This window comes from Nannobrachium achirus (genome assembly GCF_963921795.1).
Source record: "Nannobrachium achirus genome assembly, chromosome: 24".
NCBI lineage: Eukaryota > Metazoa > Chordata > Actinopteri > Myctophiformes > Myctophidae > Nannobrachium > Nannobrachium achirus.
The window spans coordinates 1,245,354-1,269,594 of record NC_137831.1 but is presented as its reverse complement, the minus strand read 5'-3'; the positions used below and the strand labels follow the sequence as shown (position 1 = coordinate 1,269,594).

The window sequence follows — 24,241 nt, the reverse complement described above, 5'->3', positions numbered from 1 at the left end:
CATCGTGAATTTCACGTTTGATGTAATCATTCAAATAGATGAGGCATGTATCTGTGGAATGGGACTCTCTGAAGCCAGACTGGAACTCGTAGATCAGTTTATTCTCTTCAAGATATTTAGCCACCTGTTCATAGACAATTTTTTCCATTACCTTAGAGATGGAACTAAGGATTGAGATTGGCCTGTAGTTGCCAGGGTCAAGTTTACTGCCTTTTTTGTGCAGGGGGGTTACCTTGGCTAATTTGAAGTCCTGGGGGACATAACCCTGCTTGATAGATAGATTAATAATATGGGTAATGATTGGGGCAATGGTGGCAGCTGAGTCTATGAGAAATTTGGGGGCAATTTTATCATGGCCAGCGGCCTTGAATTGAGGTAGGGTGCGCAGTTAATGGGGGCTAGAAGTGTTACTGTAAATAGCAAGAAACTGCTGGCTTATTGTGTCTAAAAAGGTTCAAGGGTTCAAGGTTCAAGGTTGTACTTTATTGTTACGTCTTTTGTACAGGTGCATAAGAGTAAAATTTGTTTTTGTTTGGCATCCTTCAGTCAATGCAGTCGGTATATCAAAAAAAAAAAAAAACAATATAATGACATCAAACCACATCTAAAAATAATAATAATAATAATCTAAAAAGGAGTGCAAAGGGCAAAAAGAGCAACAGGAAAAGAAAAGAGCATCCTCAGATGTACTTGTGCAAAAAGTTTGGCATATTCTATACGCCAACAGCATATTTTTCCAGTAGTTGCTACTGTACTGTACTTAACTTTTGTAAACATCTTCACAGAGTGTTCTATGTGCAACAGATTAATATATTCAACTTCACAGTATGCATTTATGTACAGTAGGTGCAGTTCAACTTCACAAGGAGGGAACGTAAGGGGTATGTACAGTAGGTGCAGTTCAACTTCACAAGGAGGGAACGTAAGGGGTTGGGGGCTGGGGGGGGGGGTGCTAGCGACTCCTTTTTCCCTGGATCTTTCTCGTTTTTGACAGTTCGTTCATGTGCCTGACTGACCGTGGAAAGAAGCTCTTTTGCAGTCTGTTGCTGGTAGCTTTGAGACTGCGTAGACGTTTTCCATGAGGCAGCATCTTGAACAGACTGTGGTTGGGATGGTGAGAATCGTTCATGATTCCACAGGCTTTGTTGACACAGCGCTCATCGTACAAGGCTTGGATTGGGGGGAGATCGAATCCACTGATGCGTTCGGCTGTCCGCACAACCCTCTGCAGGGCCTTGTATGCCGCCTTATAGGGGCGGCATAGCTCAGGGGTAGAGAAACTGGTATTAGAGCACGAAGGGTATAAATCCCGTAGGGTTCCCAGTTCGAATCCGGGCTCCCCCTGAGTTAATGTCGAAGGGTCCTTGGGCAAGACTCTGAACCCCTAATTGCCTCCGGTGAGTAGGTTGGTGCCTTGCATGGCTTCCTCCGCCACCGGTGTATGAATGTGTGTGTGAATGGGTGAATGTAATGCACAATCTATGTAAAGCGCTTTGGATTAAAAGCGCTATATAAATGCACCATTTACCATTTACCATTTACCTTGCGATTGAGGTCAGTGCAGCTGCGTACGCGTACGCATGCGTACGCATGCCCCCATGCGTACGCATGCCCCACATTTTAGCACGGTAAACGCAAAAAAACAATAGAATGAAGCAAATGAAAACATTTTAACACTCACTTTTTCTTTTCTCTAATTACAATCTAAAATATGAACCCTTGTAAAAAAACTAAAGTTGTCCTTTAACACTATGTCACTAACCATCCGCAGAGTGTTTTATGGAGGTGAAAGCCTGTGGCAACACTCTGAGCCCCCCCCCCCCCCCCTCACCTCTAAAATACACTTTATGAACACAAAAGATCAGATTTCACCTGAAGGTGAAAATCTGCTCAATGGACATTTATATGGACAAGACCAGTAGAGGGCGCTGTGGAGCAGCTAAAATGTCAGGTGAAATATTCTCTTTTGTGTCCATAAAGTGTATTTTAGAGGTGAGGTGGGGCTCAGAGTGTCGCCACTGAGGAAAGTAGACTTTTAACTCCATAAAACACTCTTTGTTTTGGTGAGTAGAGAAAGTGTATTTGTTATTTTTGGACCAGACGAGAGTCTGAGCAGGCTTTCTACAGTGCAGTGAATGGTCAGTGACACAGCATTAAAGGGATATTCCACTTTATGGGCTTCTCTCCACATACACACCCATTGTAACACACTCCATAACTTTCTTCATTTATTTTTTATAATTATTTGGGAAAATGGAAAAAATGAAATACAAAAAACACGGCCTGCTCACGTATTAGTAGGGTAGTATGAGTCACCAGAAAATAATAATGGGTGTTTATAATGAATCTATCATGGTTAAAATGAAGTTTGAAGTTACAATGGGTGTGTGTGGGGAGAGGCCCTGGGCCTGGAGGGCCTGGTAACATTTACATCAAATATCTAAATATTCAATCAAGCAAATTAAAAACTGTTCAGGGTGTTCATAAAAGCCTGATTAGACGATACAATTACCAAAGTTTTTTTTTAAAGTGAAATATCCCTTTCAGACATAGAGTGTGTGACCTACCTACCTGCTGTCCTTGCTTCCAAGTCACTCTGAATTAAAGAACGTTTGACAGGGGTCACGGTGGTGCAGTGGTCAGCGCTTCGCCTCACAGCTAGAAGGTCCTGGGTTCGATTCCCGCCGGGGGACGCTGTGGGCGCTGGGGGCGTGTCTCTCCTCCACGTCATCAGTGCCCACACCCTATGTTGGCAAAAGGGCCTTTCTGTGTGGAGTGTGCATGTTCTCCCCGTGTCTCCTAGGGTTGATACCCTCACAAAAACATGCACTAATCCTGGTCTCTATACTGCCAGCCGGGGCACTGGTTGGAATAATGTGTTCCTTCCACACGCTACGTCCAAACCGGGGAAATCCCCACTGTCAGGTGAACAGAAGCGTCTTGGACTCCTCATGCATAGAAGGAAGCATGAGGTCAGTCCGTTGTCTCCCCAGGTTGGCAGAGGGAATGTAGCGCCTAGGATTACAATTCACAGCGGGTGAACAATGGGTTATAACGATCGTGGGATAAAAAAAAGGGGGGTCAGATAAATAACTAAAATGTAAATTCCAGATTTACACCATTTACCATAATGTACCAATAAGAGGAAGCTGGTGCAACACATGTAATCATTGAACAAACATTTGAGTAAAATGAATCATACAGTCAACAGTTAAGGTCTTGACACACCGGTATTCGCCTTACGCCTTTTCCCATTCACCAAAGTGCGACGCGAATATGCGTATAAAATTCACCAAATTGAATAAAGTTCTCTGTTGTGCGAATCGATTGGGGGCTGGAATCACACAACCATCACATCACAGCAGAGAGGACAGCGCGGGTTCACCGTTCCCCCGCAGACAGGCAGTTCGTAGCAGAAGCAGCCAGTGGTGTAAAGTAACTAAGTACATTTACTTTGAGTACTGTACTTAATTAGGCCCATGTCCAATTTCCGGTAGCCCACTTTTCCTTCTACTCCACTACATTTCGGATCCTATTGTATTTTTACCCAATATTTATTTGAACACATTAGTTAGTCACTTTGCAAATATAAATATAATAAAACATACATGAACCATACTTTTACCAGTGAGAAATTCTCATACTTTTCCACCACTGACAGAAATACTAGCAAGCAGCCACTAAGCCACACAGACCAGAGAAACATGGTTCCCCTCGGCCTCAATGCAAAGGGAAGGTCCCTCGACCATGCTCTCTCTCTCTCTTTAGGTAGGATAGAGTGAGCTTGCTTTGACACAGAGAGAGAGAGAGGAGTTCACCTGCGAACGTTTTCTAAATTCGAAACAAGAGCGAATAAATAACAGGCACCTTTTTTTTTTGCGAATTATTCGCAAATTCACAATTCGTCCCAGGTGTGTAAAGATTTTTAGGATATGTGGATAAACGTGATGAAACCAAACAAATAATTGTCTCCGCCAGCCGAAGGCTGAGGGAGAGTATGTTTTCGCCCCTGTCCGTGCGTGCGTCCGTCCGTGCGTGCGTCCGTCCGTCCGTCCGTCCTCCGAGTTTGTTACCAGCTAATCTCCGGCACCGTTGGCCCGGTTGCTGCCAAAATGAGCACACACACTCCCTGGATGCCAATTCAGAACCTCTGCCCCACATTTTTCAGATGGCCCTGTTTTAGCGCCACCATGAGGCCGATGTTTGCAAAACACATTTCTGTACACTACTCCTACAGATTTTGTCCAAAAATCACGCAAATCGGTAGACAGTTTCTCTACAGTCATGTGATCGACACGGATCTGTCTGATTGTCCATATTCCATCCTGATTGGCTGATATTGGCTTTCAAAGTTTGTAAGATTGGTCCATTTTGGACAAAATGCCTCAAATCACAAACGCAGAGCGCAATTATCACGCAATCGCGCACACACATTCCCACTAGGACGAGGAAGAAATGCCACATCAAATTTCGGAAATCAGCCTCATGGTGGCGCTATGACAGGCCGATTCGTGGTTTTACCTATAACTCCACCGATCAGTTTCAAACTTTGTAAGCGCACTCCCTGGATGCCAATTCAGAACCTCTGCCCCACATTTTTCACATGGGCCTGTTCTAGCGCCACCAGGAGGCCAATTGGTGCAAAACTACCTTTTGGCCAGTACTCCTACAGATTTTGTCCAAAAATCACGCAAATCGGTAGACAGTATCTCTACAATCATGTGATCGACATGGATCTGTCTGATTGTCCATATTCCATCCTGATTGCCTGAGATTGGCTTTCAAAGTTTGTAAGATTGGTCCGTTTTGGACAAAATGCCTCAAATCACAAACGCAGAGTGCAATTAACATGAAATCGCACACACACATTCCCACTAGGCCGAGGAAGAAATGCCACTTCAAAAATGTTAAATCAGCCTCATGGTGGCGCTATAACAGGCCAATTTGTGGGTTTACCTATAACTCCACCGATCAGTTTCAAACTTTGTAAGCGCACTCCCTATAGGCCAAGTAAAAAAAAATGTCCTTGCATTTTTCACATCAGCCTTTTATAGCGCCACCAGGAGGCCGACTTATGTAAGACACATTTTTGGATATTACTCCTTCAGATTTTACCCACAATTAACACAAATCAGTACACAGTATCTCTACAGTCATATGATCAAGACGGATCTGACCCGTATTAAATATAAGATTGGCCTCCAAACTTGGCAGGATTGATCCGTTTCGAACAAAATGCCTCAAATCAAACACAGCGTGCAATTGTAATGAAATTGTGCACGCACATTCGCAAAAGGCCAAGGAAGAAATTACACTACAAAATGTTCAAATCAGCCTCATGGTGGCGCCATGAAAGGTCTAAGATTGGTGAAGAACACATGCCACCCTTTTTACATTTGCCTATTATAGCACCACCAGGACGCGTGGCCTGGTGGAGACATGTGCTCGGAAGAGCACTTCTTCTAGTTCTGATTCAATTTGAACTGAAGCTAAATTTCTCTTGGATGAAAGCAGCATCCCGACCTGCAAATGTGTTCTGTTTATTTAAGAAGCAGAGAGAGACAGAGAAATTCCTGTTACTGAACACACACTTCAACAGCAACGGAAAACACAATATAGAGTTTCTTTTTTTAACAACGTGTCCCAGCATTCAGTAAGCATCCAACAATCTTTCCAGTTGCAGTAACATGAGATCAGCATTGATTGTAACAGTTGTTTTATGACTGCATTAAAACCACATTTCACTTTAATCCACTTTAACCATTTTATGCTTTAGCTATTGAAAAATAGCAGATCTACAAGCTCACATAGATCTGCTGTTTTTTTCAATAGCTGAATCATAAAACAATTCCAATGAATCGGTGTTGATTGTAACAGTTGTTTTATGATTGCATTACAAACACATTTCACATTGATCCAGTTGAGTTGTCATCAGGGTATGGTAAATGGTGCCCTCTAGTGTTCACATATGACCTTACATTCAGATACACTTACTTCAGTTACTTCCCTATTTTGGGAACGTCATTATGGGCAAATATTGTAGCTACATTTTCTCGAAATAGTGAAAATAACTCTCACCGCCTCACTTGGCAACGTTGATATCTTGTAGATCCACTATTTTAGAAATGGGGCTATACGGTACATTTACATTTATATAAGTCTCATTCGTTGCCATCACCTGTGTCTTTCTGAAACAACACCTTGTGAACTGTAGACAAACCTTACAGATGAACATGAACAAGTCGAAAACATTTACAGTCTCTCAGCAGACGCACCAAAGCACTGAGTAGCTAACACTAGAACTATTTAAAACTAACTCAAGGGGAGCGTACACTGGACGCGGACGGCTGCGCAGCGTCGCGTCGCGGTATCGACGCACGTTAAGTGCCGCGTGGTAACCCCAACTGGATGCGTCGCGCTGCCACACAGCACATCCATTTCCCCCGGTGGGGAGAACCATGGGAGAACATGTTCACCGCGCAGCAACGCTGGAAAAATAGAACAGCAGCGTATCGGCGCGGCAGGCAAGGCGGCAGAACCGCGGCTGCGCGCGTCTGACGCCGCCGGTGTGGGTTAGTTCATTGAAAATAATGGGGCCGTATGTTTTGACGTGCCGCTTCCGCGCCGCCTCCGCGTCCAGTGTGTGTTCCCCTTTACACACACCACTAGTTAAAGAAGTTAAAAACTAGCTTCACTACAAAAAACTAAACAACAACATAAAACTAAGTCACTAAGTTAAATTAGTTAAGCCTATCACATTCAGTTAAATAAGTTACAACTAACTCACCCGTGTCACTAGTTTAATTAGCAGATTCACCAAGTTCAATAAGTTGAAAGTAACTCGATGGCTTCAGTAGTTTAAAGTCGAGTTCGATCGACTCGAGAGCGAAACCGTTTCAAGTGAAGTGGAGCGGAAACATTAAAAGTTTCTTCACATCTTCTTTAAACGTCTGGCTGATATGGTACACATCACCGTATGCACTCCTAAAATCTATTTATAAACAGCAGTATGAAACATCACATTATACACTCCTAACCACCCCTTTCCAATGATATCAATGCACCGAATGGGAATTTATCATGTCTTTTCAGACCATTGAATGGTGCAGTAGTTGAGATACAGAGACAAAAACCTACCGCCATCAACCCATTGAATGGTGGCAAAAACCTACTGCCATCAACCCATTGAATGATGACAAAAACCTACTGCCATCAACCCATTGAATGGTGGCAAAAACCTACTGCAATCAACCCATTGAATGATGACAAAAACCTACTGCCATCAACAAATTGAATGATGACAAAAACCTACTGCCATCAACACATTGAATGGTGACAAAAACCTACTGCCATCAACACATTGAATGATGACAAAAACCTACTGCCATCAACACATTGAATGATGACAAAAACCTACTGCCATCAACACATTGAATGGTGATAAAAACCTACTGGCAGCTCAGTTTCTCACCTACTGCTCCATTCAATGGTCTGCAAAGACCTGACAAGTTCCCATTCAGTGCCCATAGCGGTGTGAGACGTCAAACTATACTCTATAAACATTCAATCAGAAACATCGACTCATTTACAGACAGTACGTTTTCAAACCAGCAACCTGATTGGCCATGGATGCCATCACTAAACAGGGCAACCTGATTGGCCAGGGATGCCATCACTAAACGGGGCAACCTGATTGGCCAGGGATGCCATCTCTAAGTGCATTGTATGGAGTGATACAAATCAAAAGCTGTGGGTTCGAGCCTTCCTATTGACTGAGAGTAACAACACACACACACACACACACACACACACACACACACACACACACACACACACACACACACACACACACACACACACACACACACACCTTTGGCAGACAGACATAAATAAACAAGGTTATGAGTAAACATGACTTCTTTAGAGGAACCATCGGCAGGTTGAGGATTTGAGTCGTGGAGTCCAAACAGAATCCAGCAGAATAAAATACATTAATACAATAAAAAGATTGTACACTTAATTTAAGATTCAACAGTTTCCACATCACACACACACATCGCCACAACGCAACCGCAGTTTTCCCGCTGAACCTGAGCGCAATGGTGGGGGCGTGGGAGTGTGGGGGGGACACGTAGCTTTATGTATTGAGAGGCACTCTTGCCGATTTCGCAAGAGACTCGTCGCCAATTGCATGACATTTAGAAGTAATTTGGGGCCATGATGATAACTTCTTTTTCCCACTACTAGACTAAGGATTTATATTGTTTTTGTTATCGTTTACAACCACAATTATTCATAGGCGGACTTTGTCATTTGCCCTAGGGGGGGCTGGCTTGAGCAGCAACATGCCAATTGTCAACCCCTCAACACTAACTTATCACACTGTCCAACTACTGTTATTCATTGTGTCCACCAGACCACTAGTGTACCAAATAAAACACAAGTACAATTATGTGTGGTTAGAGCAGTGTCATTTTACAAATTGTGTTAATTATTAAGTAAAATAGCTACTTTCATTATTGGTAACACAGTTGCAGCTTACAAGAAATGCCAATAAGAATAAACCATTTGATAATCTCAGCTATAATTTCTAAATGGCTACAAAACATTTTGTTTGATGCAGGAAAATAATTATTGTAATTTAATGTATCTATACTATAATTTTGCGAATGTCTGAGTGAGTGTCTGTCTGTCTGTCTGTCTGTCTGTCTGTCACAGCGTTTCTCCTCAGTGGCTGGAGCAATTGATCTGAAATCGCATCACCATTAGCATATGAACACACCTAACATAACTGTGAAGCCCGTTTGTCACTTTCACAAATCATATGCTGTATATTAGCATTTTTATGGTGTATCTACTATCTATTCTGCACCTAGCATGAGGCACATCTATTCTGCATCTAGCATGAGGCAACATGTTTAACCAGCTCTCTCTCTGTGTGTGTGTGTGTGTGTGTGTGTGTGTGTGTGTGTGTGTGTGTGTGTGTGTGTGTGTGTGTGTGTGTGTGTGTGTGTGCAGGCAGGCGGGTGTGTGCGCAGGCGGGTGGGCGGGCGGGCTGCAAGCACCAGTTAAAGTTACTTTCCATCCCTCATATACTGTATGCACAGTGCACATCCCATAACCCACACACTGCACATCATTTTGGAGCTCATATCTTTGAACGGGTAAGGGCTAGTTTTAAGTAATGAACAATAAGGGAATATCAGTGAATAATAACTTAAAAAATAGATATTTTTACATTTTAAAACCCTTTTTAATTATTTGTCAAGCCTAATATGTGTAATCTTTGTGTACAGTTCGGATATTGCAGGTATGTTCAGGTATATTCATAGTCTGACAACCCCCATTCTTAGCAATGCTATCTTCAGAGAGAGAGAGAGAGACTCTGATCACTTAACATTCCAATTGGTTAATTCTTTAAAAAATCATAACTCTTGACAGGAATGGGCTAGAGACTTACTTTTCCCCCCTAAATGTTTAGAAATGCCTGGGGGTTGCAGTGCACCCCCTGCCCCCCCACAAAGTCCGCCCATGCAATTATTCACGTGTGGCAAGATGGCGGTTCCACTAGTTTTTAGTAGGCTAGTGTAGGCTTAAGCCTTTTCAGAAGTTAATATAATATTTTCCATTTAATGATTTCCTTTATCCTCATCTAATCTTGCGCTAATGCACACAACTTTTTTCGCCAGGTTTTAAGGTGTTATTTTAGTTGTTTCTCATAAGCTCGCGACCCTCCTTGCCCATCGGCCCCCACCGTTGCGCTCAGGTTCACCGGGAAAACCGCGGTCGCGACTACAACAGATGTACAAGACTACGACTGTCAGTTCTAGGTGAAGATGTGTAATTAAATAGATCTCTAAATGTGCTTTCAACAGACCAACAAAACTTGACAAAACTCTTATATTTCCATCCAAATGTCACCGCCGCTGGTTTAAAGCAAACCTTTTTAAAGGCAGTGTTTACAGCTGTAGTTTGATAAAAAATCCATTTGGTTACAGACCTGTAAGGGTCCATTTGGTTCCATTTGTACACTCTCAGAGTCACAGAGCTGTAAGGGTCCATTTGGTTCCATTTGTACACTCTCAGAGTCACAGAGCTGTAAGGGTCCATTTGGTTCCATGTGTACACTCTCAGAGTTACAGAGCTGTAAGGGTCCATTTGGTTCCATTTGTACACTCTCAGAGTCACAGAGCTGTAAGGGTCCATTTGGTTCCATCAACACACGCCTTCTGGAGGTCCAGCATGCCCATGCCGCAGTATTTGCCTTTTCTACTATTTTGAAAAACATTTTAAAATACTTCAAATAGCTGATCGATCAGCTATTTGAACCATTTAAAAATGTTTTTCAAAATAGTAAAAAACTCCTCGCATCGTGTTGCGTTGTGTGCTTGTAGATCTACTGTTTTCACTAGTTTTGTGCGACAGTCTTGTATGATGAAGCAGGGCTTTGCTTTACCAAAAGACGTACACTTTTGAAACTTGGAGATGCGAGGTTTCTGCCCGACAGACAAGACATTTTAGTGTTGTGAGGAAAACGTTGAGATAACAGCCATGTTGGTTAGAACTGACTGAACATAACTGTACTTCAAGTTTAAAATGATACTAAATATTTTTTCAAGTGACCAAATAAATTCCAAATATTATCAAATGATCTCGCGGCACCCCTGGACTGCCGTCACGGCACCCCAGGGTGCCCCGTCACCCACTTTGAAAACCCCTGCTCTATTGGTTCTACAGAGTGAAGCCCCGCCCTCCCTCCAGTCGGACGTAGAAAGATGGCAGATTTACAATCGCTGAAAAACAGGCTTCAAGAAACAAGTGGCGTCGCGTTATGTTTTACAGTCGATGTTTGAAACATTTGGATGGAAATATAATTTACACGTTGACTGTGGGAGAACAAACTAATCAAGTGTTCTTCAGTGTTTTTCTATTAAATACATCCAGTACAAAAACCAGCAGCAAACAACACACATCACACAACAACACACTTTGTGACTCCGATCAAAATGTGACGCAAGATAACGATTTTAAATAATCTCTAATATTAACGTTAAAACAAGAGCAGAAGGAATTAAGTTAACCCATTCAGAACGGGTACACATTATTGTGTATTATTATTTTATGCTTTAACTATTACTATAATAGCAGATCTGCAAGCTTGCAGCGCAGCACTTGATGCCGCGCTGTGAGCTTGTATATCTGCTATTTTTCAATAGTTAAAGCATTCAATAATTCTAGGCCTAAATGGGTTGTTTAAGGGAGAAATGATGGTGTTGGGATCTCCACAGATGAGTGGATTTGTCAACTTAACACATTGACCGCCATTTTAACATACCTCCGTACTCCCACCTGCCATTCGTCTCCATAGACTTCCATGTAATTGGATGTGCACGGATCATGCACACCCATGCCTAGATAATGCACCACGTGTGTCCACATTGCTCACAGCTTTCAAACAAAAAAATCCGAATGGAAATCCGTTCAGGCATTCATGAGATAACAGCCACTATGTTTAACAAAGATGGCTGCCAAAATGGCTGCCATGCTTGAAAGATGGGGTTGCTATGGGGGTTAAACATGCAATTTCGCGATTGCTATCATGCCTACTCCATTTTTTGGGGTCCAAAAAATTTTTTGAAAAATTTTTTTTTTTGAAAAAATTTCTTTTTTTTTTTTTTTTTTTTTAAATTCTCGGGACTATCGGGCCTGGCGGGGAAAGACATTGGAATAATCTCGGGACTATCGGGCCTGGCAGGGAATGAGTTAAAGGACAACTTTAGTTTTTTACAACAAGGGTTCATATTTTAGATTGTAATTAAAGAATATAAAAGATGAGTGTTAAATTGATTTCATTTACTTCTTTCTATTGTTTTAGAGATTCTTATTTCAGTGGTTGGGGGCATGCGTACAAGTGGCTAAATATGTCATTTTACACAGAATAAGCCCATTCCCAAGATACAACACAACCTTTCATGGTTGGATGTGACTTATGGGGGCTAGAAGTGTTACTGTAAATAGCAATAAAGAAACTGCTGGCTTATTGTGTTTAAAAAGACATATTTAGCCACTTGTACGCATGCCCCCGTGCGTACGCATGCCCCACATTTTAGCACGGTAAACGCGATAAAACAATAGAACGAAGCAAATGAAGACATTTTAACAATCACCTTTTCTTTACTCTAATTACAATCTAAAATATGAACCCTTGTTGTAAAAAACAAACAAAGTTGTCCTTTAAATAAAAGTAAATAAACAACGCATTTCCTTAATTTGTGCAATATGTTTCGCTACTTGCGGCACTTTCTCTGAGCACAACGCGCACGCACGCACGCACGCACGCACGCACGCACACACACACCCCTACAGTGCGTTGTACTTCAGAAGAGGGGTCCGTTTCGGGGGGGGGGGGGGGGGGGGGGGGTAAAGTCAGTCTAGACCAATCAGATCAGAGCATGCCGTCCAGGTTGTTCTGGGCGGTCTCGGGGCAGGCGGGGGCGGGGCTCTGGGGGAGGTGGGCGTGGTAATCTCTGAGGATGGTCACGATGTCGTGATGTCCGAAGTGCACCGCCTCGTCCATGGGGGTGTTGCCCCACCTGGTGGCCGAGAGGAGAACAACACACCATGGACAACATTTATTCATTCATTCATACACAACTGATTTACTTTACATGGAACCTGAACAAGTATATTCTGATTCAAACAGCATAATAATAATAATAATGCATTTGATTTACTAGTAAGACACCTCAGGGTGACTTACGACCTCAGGGTTTTTCATGCAAAACAAATGCTTGCAATGGATTCAGAATCATGAAGAACCCCTCGTTTGACCCCTCACATGCTACTTAAAGCACATTTATTTGTGTATTATTTTCCTGTATAGTGTGACGTCGATGGCACTTTTTCCGCAATGTTTACAGCAGCATCACACTGTCATACTCCAATCAATGTTTACAGCAACATCACACTGTCATACTCCAATCAATGTTTACAGCAGCATCACACTGTCATACTCCAATCAATGTTTACAGCAGCATCACACTGTCATACTCCAATCAATGTTTACAGCAGCATCACACTGTCATACTCCAATCAATGTTTACAGCAGCATCACACTGTCATACTCCAATCAATGTTTACAGCAGCATCACACTGTCATACTCCAATCAATGTTTACAGCAGCATCACACTGTCATACTCCAATCAATGTTTACAGCAGCATCACACTGTCATACTCCAATCAATGTTTACAGCAGCATCACACTGTCATGATGTCATGATGATGTCATACTCCAATCAAATCTCCCCTCCAGTAGTGAAGGCTCCTTTAAATACGCCTTGCTTTCTCTTGGTTTCTAGTGTGGTGTTAGGTATGGTGTTAGGTATGGGTATGGTGTTAGGTATGGTGTTAGGTATGGTGTTAGGTATGGTGTTAGGTATGGTGTTAGGTATGGGTATGGTGTTAGGTATGGTGTTAGGTATGGTGTTAGGTATGGTGTTAGGTATGGGTATGGTGTTAGGTATGGTGTTAGGTATGGTGTTAGGTATGGTGTTAGGTATGGTGTTAGGTATGGGTATGGTGTTAGGTATGGTGTTAGGTATGGTGTTAGGTATGGTGTTAGGTATGGGTATGGTGTTAGGTATGGTGTTAGGTATGGTGTTAGGTATGGGTATGGTGTTAGGTATGGTGTTAGGTATGGTGTTAGATATGGTGTTAGGTATGGTGTTAGGTAGTGTTAGGTATGGTGTTAGGTATGGTGTTAGGTATGGTGTTAGGTATGGTGTTAGGTATGGTGTTTGGTATGGTGTTAGGTATGGTGTTAGGTAGTGTTAGGTATGGTGTTAGGTATGGTGTTAGGTATGGTGTTAGGTATGGTGTTAGGTATGGTGTTAGGTAGTGTTAGGTATGGTGTTAGGTATGGTGTTAGGTATGGTGTTAGGTATGGTGTTAGGTAGTGTTAGGTATGGTGTTAGGTATGGTGTTAGGTATGGTGTTAGGTATGGTGTTAGATATGGTGTTAGGTATGGTGTTTGGTATGGTGTTAGGTATGGTGTTAGGTATGGTGTTAGGTATGGTGTTTGGTATGGTGTTAGGTATGGTGTTAGGTATGGTGTTAGGTATGGGTATAAGGTTTTCAAAAACCATCGCAAACAAATTGGGCTCGCCCCCTAGTGGTCTGTTTGCAATGAATCAAATATTAGATACATCAGTATATGGTTCAAACCCCAAATAATTGATGAAAGAGATTTTCCAATGGATTCTGTTACTATTGGGTATGATAAACAACATACTAAAAATTCAAGAAAAAATATCTACCGGAAAGGCACCATTTTCAAGATGGCGTCCACGATGGCTGCCGGGAGCTGAAAATGCCTATGAACTGGGTTTTAATGTGTAAAAAATCATAATAAATCTGCACTTGGTGAGGAGTTTTTGATTTTTGGTATGGTGTTAGGTATGGGTATAAGGTTTTCAAAAACCATCGCAAACAAGTTGGGCTCGCCCCCTAGTGGTCTGTTTGCAATGAATCAAATATTAGATAGGTCAGTATATTGTAGACCACTAGGGTGTGAGCCCAACTTGTTTGCGATAGTTTTTGAAAACCTTATACCCATACCCAACACCATGTCAAAATGTAAAATCTAGTTACCAAGGGCATATTTTATATGAATTTTTACACATTAAATAGGCATTTTTAGCTCCCGGCAGCCATCGTGGACGCCATCTTGAAAATGATGGCTTTCTGGTAGTTATTTTTCCCTAAACTTTTAGTATGTTGTTTATCATACCCAATAGTAACATAATCCATTGAAAAATCTCTTTTATCAATTATTTTGGGTTTCAACCATATACTGACAGATCTACTATTGAATTCATTGCAAACAGACCACTAGGGGGCGAGCCCAACTTGTTTGCGATGGTTTTTGAAAACCTTATACCCATACCTAACACCATACCAAAAATCAAAAACTCTTCACCAAGTGCAGATTTATTATGAATTTTTACACATTAAAACCCAGTTTATGGACATTTCTGCTCCCGGTAGCCATCGTGGACGCCATCTTGAAAATGGTGCCTTTCCGGTAGTTATTTTTCCCAGATTTTTTAGTATGTTGTTTATCATACCTAATAGTAACAGAATCCATTGAAAAATCTCTTTTATCAATTATTTTGGGTTTCAACCATATACTGACAGATCTACTATTGAATTCATTGCAAACAGACCACTAGGGGGCGAGCCCAACTTGTTTGCGATGGTTTTTGAAAACCTTATACCCATACCTAACACCATACCAAAAATCAAAAACTCTTCACCAAGTGCAGATTTATTATGAATTTTTACACATTAAAACCCAGTTTATGGACATTTCTGCTCCCGGTAGCCATCGTGGACGCCATCTTGAAAATGGTGCCTTTCCGGTAGTTATTTTTCCCAGATTTTTTAGTATGTTGTTTATCATACCTAATAGTAACAGAATCCATTGAAAAATCTCTTTTATCAATTATTTGGGGTTTCAATCATATACTGATGTATCGAATATGTGATTCATTGCAAACAGACCACTAGGGGGCGAGCCCAACTTGTTTGCGATGGTTTTTGAAAACCTTATACCCATATCTAACACCATACCAAATATCAAAAACTTTGCACCAAGTGCACGAAATTGATGATTTTTGACCAGATTCTCCCCAGCTATTCTGAAGCCTCAGATACTCGCTGCTAGCTCCTCCTCCCCAGCCTGGTTGTAACCAATCATTACCTGTCTTTAACCAGTTGTAACCAATCATTACCTGTCTTTAACCAGTTGTAACCAATCATTACCTGTCTTTAACCAGTAGTAACCAATCATTACCTGTCTTTAACCAGTTGTAACCAATCATTACCTGTCTTTAACCAGTTGTAACCAATCATTACCTGTCTTTAACCAGTTGTAACCAATCATTACCTGTCTTTAACTAGTTGTAACCAATCATTACCTGTCTTTAACCAGTTGTAACTAATCATTACCTGTCTTTAACCAGTAGTAACCAATCATTACCTGTCTTTAACCAGTTGTAACCAATCATTACCTGTCTTTAACCAGTTGTAACCAATCATTACCTGTCTTTAACCAGTTGTAACCAATCATTACCTGTCTTTAACCAGTTGTAACCAATCATTACCTGTCTTTAACCAGTAGTAACCAATCATTACCTGTCTTTAACCAGTAGTAACCAATCATTACCTGTCTTTAACCAGTTGTAACCAATCATTACCTGTCTTTAACCAGTTGTAACCAATCATTACCTGTCTTTAACCAGTAGTAACCAATCATTACCTGTCTTTAACCAGTAGTAACCAATCATTACCTGTCTTTAACCAGTAGTAACCAATCATTACCTGTCTTTAACCAGCTGTAACCAATCATTACCTGTCTTTAACCAGTTGTAACCAATCATTACCTGTCTTTAACCAGTAGTAACCAATCATTACCTGTCTTTAACCAGTTGTAACCAATCGTTACCTGTCTTTAACCAGTTGTAACCAATCATTACCTGTCTTTAACCAGTTGTAACCAATCATTACCTGTCTTTAACCAGTAGTAACCAATCATTACCTGTCTTTAACCAGTAGTAACCAATCATTACCTGTCTTTAACCAGTAGTAACCAATCATTACCTGTCTTTGGGAACAACGTTGACTTTACACGCTTCTAGCAGGAAGCGCACGACCTCTGCATGACCTGGAACACACACACACACACACACACACACACACACACACACACACACACACACACACACACACACACACACACACACACACACACTGTATCTGGGGGCTTGCCCTTTCTCAGTTCAATGTATTCAGAACACGACTGTAAAGGCCCTATCATAGTCGGCACCGCGGTGATAAGCTATCCACCGCAGTGTAGTCTTTTCAAGTCATAAAACTACAACATTACGTCATTACTCGCGGTGAAGAGCTTTCCACCGCGAGCCCCGACACATCTCTCTGTTTTTACTATCAGACAGATCGGCCCGTCACCCCGTTCACTGATTGGTCGATCTAGACCAGTCAGTCACAGTGATAGGACTTCACCGTGACTGACTATGATGGCCTCCACTTGTTTTCTCACTTTAGGTGGATAGCTGATCACCTAAAATATACGGTGATAGGCTCTTCACCCTGGACTCTGATAAGGGCTTAAGACAGTCAGAACTAGTAACCGGTCAGAAGTTATAACCAGTAACCAGTCAGAACTAGTAACCAGTCAGAACCAGTAACCAGTCAGAAGTTATAACCAGTAACCAGTCAGAACTAGGGAAGCAGCTTGTTAATTTGTATCAATAATGAGCACCTTATATCTTATGGATCCTGCTTATTGATCCAGGCTCTTTCTGCCTTGTCCCACCCTGGTTCCGCCTTTTTTTTAACCAGTCATAACCAGTTATAAGCAGTCAGAACCAGTCATAACCAGTCATAAGCAGTTGCTTACCTTCAGCTGCAGCCACATGTAGAGCAGTTCTGGAGTCATAGTCTCTCTGTTCCATGTCCATGGAGGACAGAGCAAACCTACACACACACACACACACAGTACATACACACACACACACGCGCGCACACACACACACACACACACACACACACACACACACACACACACACACACACACACACACACACACACACACACACACACACACACACACACAGTACATACACACACACACACACACACACACACACACACACACACACACACACACACACACACACACACACACACACACAGTAAAATGTGAGTTGTCTTAGGCCCCTATTAGACGAAAACGCGGTTCACTGTAAACGTAATGGTTTATATTCGTTTGTGGGGGGTCATTTAGACGAAAATGGCGTCTTCGGGGGGTGAAACCGTAACAAAGTGAACCCCCCTCTGAAAGTGGAATAGGTAAAAACGCTTTGTATCTCCCGCTTTCATCTAAATACCGTAAACGCAGCAAACCACTGAAAATGATAAGATGTGGGACGTCCTAGGGCTGTCCCAGTGGTGTAAACTAAAGTAACTATTAAGTACATTTTTGCTAACGTTAGCCCTAATTTATACCGTAGCTATTTGAAAATAGCCGATCTACAAGCTCACAACAACGCGTCGCGGTGCTTGTGAAAATAGCCGATCTACAAGCTCACAGCGCGTCGCGGTGCGTTGTGATAATAGCCGATCTACAAGCTCACAACGCGTCGCGGTGCGTTGTGATAATAGCCGATCTACAAGCTCACAACGCGTCGCGGTGCGTTGTGAAAATAGCCGACCTACAAGCTCACAAGTTGTGAAAATAGCAGACAACTGCAAAAATAGCCGACGCTGAATCATGACTCGATCCAACATCTATAGCTCGTCGCCGTCTGTATGTACCCCCTCCATAAGCTGCAGTAAAGGCATTGACTCCAGTCCTCTGTGTTGAAACGAAACGTGAAGTGAACGCCTTTTTCTGTATCGTATCATAAGGAATAAATATAGTCCCGGAGTGTGTATGGTACATGTGTCTGTTCCGACCGTCTGGAACAAACTTTTTAAGCATTTTTAGTTAGCCAGCCAGCCAGTCTGCCTGTGCTGTGTGACGGCAGTGAGTTGTGTTGACTGACTGAGGAGTAGAGGCGGGATGTTCGCGAACGAATCGAGTCTTTTCAACGGCTCTTTGATATGAACGATGGGATCCGGTTTGCAGTATAGGGAGCCGTTCCTTTCTAATGAACAACAGTGGTGGGAAAGGTACAACAATGTAGAAATACTCTGCCACAAGTTGAAGTTTAGAATAAAAAATGTAGGCTACTTGAGTAAAAATATCAAAGTATTGGTATCAAAATGTAGTTAAAGTAGGCTACTAATAGTAGCTAGAAAGTACTCATTATGCAAAATGTTCCATTTCACAATTTTTCCAATGAATAAAATGTAGGGAGAAAAAAACATTTGAAAATAGCAGATCTACAAGCTCACAGCTTGTAGATCGGCTATTTTCAAATGGCAGGTAGGCCTATGTAGGCTACCTATTATGTCCGAAATAAATGTATATAGGGTTAATGTATAAGTGATAATTATAATCAAAATCTACAAAGTAACTACAACTAGTGACTAGAATGAGCCAGTCTTTTGAACGGCTCTTTGAAAGGAACGGATCCCAGAGATTCGGCTCACTTCAAAGAGCCATAAATCCCATCTCTACTGAGGAGGACCAGAGAACGGAACTTGGGCAGTGCGGTCATGGCGACATGCGCCACCTAGCGACCTGGCATGCAAATTACCGCGTTTATGGACAAATTGCGTTTTCATCTAAAGACCACATAAAAAATGAAAACTAAACGGCTCTTAGCCGTTTATAGTGAAGCCTGTTTTCGTCTAATAGAGGCCATAGTCTCTCTCAGGCTGGACAGGGTGGTGATGTCACTCAGTGCACTGAGAGAAGAACCACCTTATTACACAGCTTGTTTGAATGCTTGATTCTGATTGGTCAATCCCTGAAATCAGCTGTGAGTTATTTCTGGATAACAGGGGTCAGCGACCTTTTGGAAATCACCGGGTAAGAGCCATGTTTTTATTTTATAGTCAGTGTGTCATGTCAACATACATTTTAACAACACCCCATCAAAAACATATTGTGGACATCGTTATAACAACCATTAGACTGGTAACCCACCTATCTCAGAATCACATCGTTATAACAACCATTAGACTGGTAACCCACCTATCTCAGAATCACATCGTTATAACAACCATTAGACTGGTAACCCACCTATCTCAGAATCACATCGTTATAACAACCATTAGACTGGTAACCCACCTATCTCAGAATCACATCGTTATAACAACCATTAGACTGGTAACCCACCTATCTCAGAATCACATCGTTATAACAACCATTAGACTGGTAACCCACCTATCTCAGAATCACATCGTTATAACAACCATTAGACTGGTAACCCACCTATCTCAGAATCACATTGTTATAACAACCATTAGACTGGTAACCCACCTATCTCAGAATCACAAGTCCAGAATTTGAATGAAAGTAGAATTATGTGCAGGATGTAATTTGCTGTATAACGACCGCTCCGCTCTAAAACAGACCACTGCCTCATCAAAGGCTCAGAACACCTGCTGCAGGCAGGCTGCACTGTGTGAATGTTGTGCTGTATCCAACATGTCAGCCATGTAAACAAACACACAGCGACATTTATAACTACGTTGCTCTCCAGAATGTGTTTAAAATACTTGAAGCGAGAAATAAAGGATGCAGTTAACATAAAATGTATTCTATTTGATCAACACTTCCTTATGGATTCCGAGTCAGGTTTTGTTCTACTCCTTATAGAAGATTATCACCAGCATTACAGCGGAACATTTCCTTAGAAATGTAATGTCAGCCTATAGAAAGTCCTTCTATAAAAGGCTGCTGATTCAAAACAGAACCACATGTTTGCATTCTGATTGTTTTGGGATGTAAGGACACTGCCTGTAGACCATCTGTGCAAGTATGAGGTAAAAACAACCAGCAGGTAGAAAATGACAAAGGATTGACTCTGAACTCCATCTTTCAGGATAGGCATTTCAGTCGACTTCATTACACAAGTCCGCTCACAACAAGTCCACTCATGTAGATCGGCTATTTTCACAATTTCTGCCTCTATATATTTGACAATTTGGACAGTGTTTAATTTGTCATTTTAGAGGTATTAGAAAGTCCTTAAATCGTCACTTTAGAAATGTGCAGATACCCTCTATACACTCAAACTGTATGTTGGTTTGTTTACTGTTGAGAGAGAAAACAATGTTTCACATTAACCCATTTAGGCCTAACCTATAGTTAGGCCCAAATCAGAAATTAGCCTAAAAAAACAATGTGTGTATGTTGATACATACTGTACATGTACTGTAAGCCCCTCCCATACACTAAAATGTGTACCCGGCCTGAATCGGTTTAGTTAATCATCTAGGGACCCCCCAAAATAATAGGGGGGTTGTGTGTGATGTGATGACGTCATCAAACGATAAAGCTATGTCCTGTTTTGTTCTACCCGGGAACGTTTGGTCTTTGTTTTCCTCCACTATTACATAATGAAACGTTTGGTCTTTGTTTTCCTCCACTATTACATAATGAAACGTTTGGTCTTTGTTTTCCTCCACTATTACATAATGAAGTTTGGTCTTTGTTTTCCTCCACTATTACATAATGAAGTTTGGTCTTTGTTTTCCTCCACTATTACATAATGAAACGTTTGGTCTTTGTTTTCCTCCACTATTACATAATGAAACGTTTGGTCTTTGTTTTCCTCCACTATTACATAATGAAACGTTTGGTCTTTGTTTTCCTCCACTATTACATAATGAAACGTTTGGTCTTTGTTTTCCTCCACTATTACATAATGAAGTTTGGTCTTTGTTTTCCTCCACTATTACATAATGAAGTTTGGTCTTTGTTTTCCTCCACTATTACATAATGAAGTTTGGTCTTTGTTTTCCTCCACTATTACATAATGAAGTTTGGTCTTTGTTTTCCTCCACTATTACATAATGAAGTTTGGTCTTTGTTTTCCTCCACTATTACATAATGAAACGTTTGGTCTTTGTTTTCCTCCACTATTACATAATGAAACGTTTGGTCTTTGTTTTCCTCCACTATTACATAATGAAACGTTTGGTCTTTGTTTTCCTCCACTATTACATAATGAAACGTTTGGTCTTTGTTTTCCTCCACTATTACATAATGAAACGTTTGGTCTTTGTTTTCCTCCACTATTACATAATGAAACGTTTGGTCTTTGTTTTCCTCCACTATTACATAATGGAACGTTTGGTCTTTGTTTTCCTCCACTATTACATAATGAAACATTTGGTCTTTGTTTTCCTCCACTATTACATAATGAAACGTTTGGTCTTTGTTTTCCTCCACTATTACATAATGAAGTTTGGTCTTTGTTTCCTCCACTATTACATAATGAAACGTTTGGTCTTTGTTTTCCTCCACTATTACATAATGAAGTTTGGTCTTTGTTTCCTCCACTATTACATAATGAAACGTTTGGTCTTTGTTTTCCTCCACTATTACATAATGAAACGTTTGGTCTTTGTTTTCCTCCACTATTACATAATGAAACGTTTGGTCTTTGTTTTCCTCCACTATTACATAATGAAACGTTTGGTCTTTGTTTTCCTCCACTATTACATAATGAAACGTTTGGTCTTTGTTTTCCTCCACTATTACATAATGAAACGTTTGGTCTTTGTTTTCCTCCACTATTACATAATGAAACGTTTGGTCTTTGTTTTCCTCCACTATTACATAATGAAACGTTTGGTCTTTGTTTTCCTCCACTATTACATAATGAAACGTTTGGTCTTTGTTTTCCTCCACTATTACATAATGAAACGTTTGGTCTTTGTTTTCCTCCACTATTACATAATGAAACGTTTGGTCTTTGTTTTCCTCCACTATTACATAATGAAACGTTTGGTCTTTGTTTTCCTCCACTATTACATAATGAAACGTTTGGTCTTTGTTTTCCTCCACTATTACATAATGAAACGTTTGGTCTTTGTTTTCCTCCACTATTACATAATGAAACGTTTGGTCTTTGTTTTCCTCCACTATTACATAATGAAACGTTTGGTCTTTGTTTTCCTCCACTATTACATAATGGAACGTTTGGTCTTTGTTTTCCTCCACTATTACATAATGAAACGTTTGGTCTTTGTTTTCCTCCACTATTACATAATGAAACGTTTGGTCTTTGTTTTCCTCCACTATTACATTACATAATGAAACGTTTGGTCTTTGTTTTCCTCCACTATTACATAATGAAACGTTTGGTCTTTGTTTTCCTCCACTATTACATAATGAAGTTTGGTCTTTGTTTCCTCCACTATTACATAATGAAACGTTTGGTCTTTGTTTTCCTCCACTATTACATAATGAAACGTTTGGTCTTTGTTTTCCTCCACTATTACATAATGAAACGTTTGGTCTTTGTTTTCCTCCACTATTACATAATGAAACGTTTGGTCTTTGTTTTCCTCCACTATTACATAATGAAACGTTTGGTCTTTGTTTTCCTCCACTATTACATAATGAAACGTTTGGTCTTTGTTTTCCTCCACTATTACATAATGAAACGTTTGGTCTTTGTTTTCCTCCACTATTACATAATGAAGTTTGGTCTTTGTTTCCTCCACTATTACATAATGAAACGTTTGGTCTTTGTTTTCCTCCACTATTACATAATGAAACGTTTGGTCTTTGTTTTCCTCCACTATTACATAATGAAACGTTTGGTCTTTGTTTTCCTCCACTATTACATAATGAAACGTTTGGTCTTTGTTTTCCTCCACTATTACTTAATGAAACGTTTGGTCTTTGTTTTCCTCCACTATTACATAATGAAACGTTTGGTCTTTGTTTTCCTCCACTATTACATAATGAAGTTTGGTCTTTGTTTTCCTCCACTATTACATAATGAAACGTTTGGTCTTTGTTTTCCTCCACTATTACATAATGAAACGTTTGGTCTTTGTTTTCCTCCACTATTACATAATGAAACGTTTGGTCTTTGTTTTCCTCCACTATTACATAATGAAACGTTTGGTCTTTGTTTTCCTCCACTATTACATAATGAAACGTTTGGTCTTTGTTTCCTCCACTATTACATAATGAAACGTTTGGTCTTTGTTTCCTCCACTATTACATAATGAAGACACAGAGAAGAGCATGAGGAGTTCAACCACCAACCTTCTCAGAGCGGAGACGTCTCCTGTGTAGGCAGCGAACAACAGGTTGATCACTGACTTCACCTGAATGCACACACACACACACACACGCACACACACACACACACACACACACACACACACACACACACACACGCACGCACGCACGCACGCACGCGCACACGCACGCACGCACACGCACGCACGCACGCACGCACGCACGCACGCACGCACACGCACACGCACACGCACACATACACACACACACACACCATTGTTTTATTTATTTATTTATTCAGTAACTTATTGTGTGTGTTTGTGAATATATAATATATATAATATGACAGATGTCTGGATGAGGAGCTGGGTAGCTGGGTGAGGAAGGGTCTGATTCTACAGATGTTATAGAGTGTGAACCTACAGGACCGGTGACTGATGCAATGTGTGCCTTGAATGACAAGGCCAATGAATGGATGTGTGTGTGTGTGTGTGTGTGTGT

General features: G+C 41.0%; 1 protein-coding gene across 1 annotated transcript in view; it reads right to left on the bottom strand.

Annotated features, from left to right (window-relative positions):
* Nucleotides 1-12,445: 12,445 nt before the first annotated feature.
* LOC308280471 (glutaminase kidney isoform, mitochondrial-like) overlaps nucleotides 12,446-24,241 on the bottom strand; it is a gene marked incomplete at its 3' end in the record, with an annotated part of 56,172 nt that continues 44,376 nt past the window's right edge. Inside the window, exons 15-18 of the mRNA XM_080720745.1 lie at nucleotides 23,765-23,826; nucleotides 17,482-17,558; nucleotides 16,662-16,725; nucleotides 12,446-12,593 (exon numbers count right to left, since the gene is read on the bottom strand). Coding sequence (XP_080576871.1) covers nucleotides 12,446-12,593; nucleotides 16,662-16,725; nucleotides 17,482-17,558; nucleotides 23,765-23,826 — 351 coding nt within the window. The remainder of the gene's footprint in view (nucleotides 12,594-16,661; nucleotides 16,726-17,481; nucleotides 17,559-23,764; nucleotides 23,827-24,241) is intronic.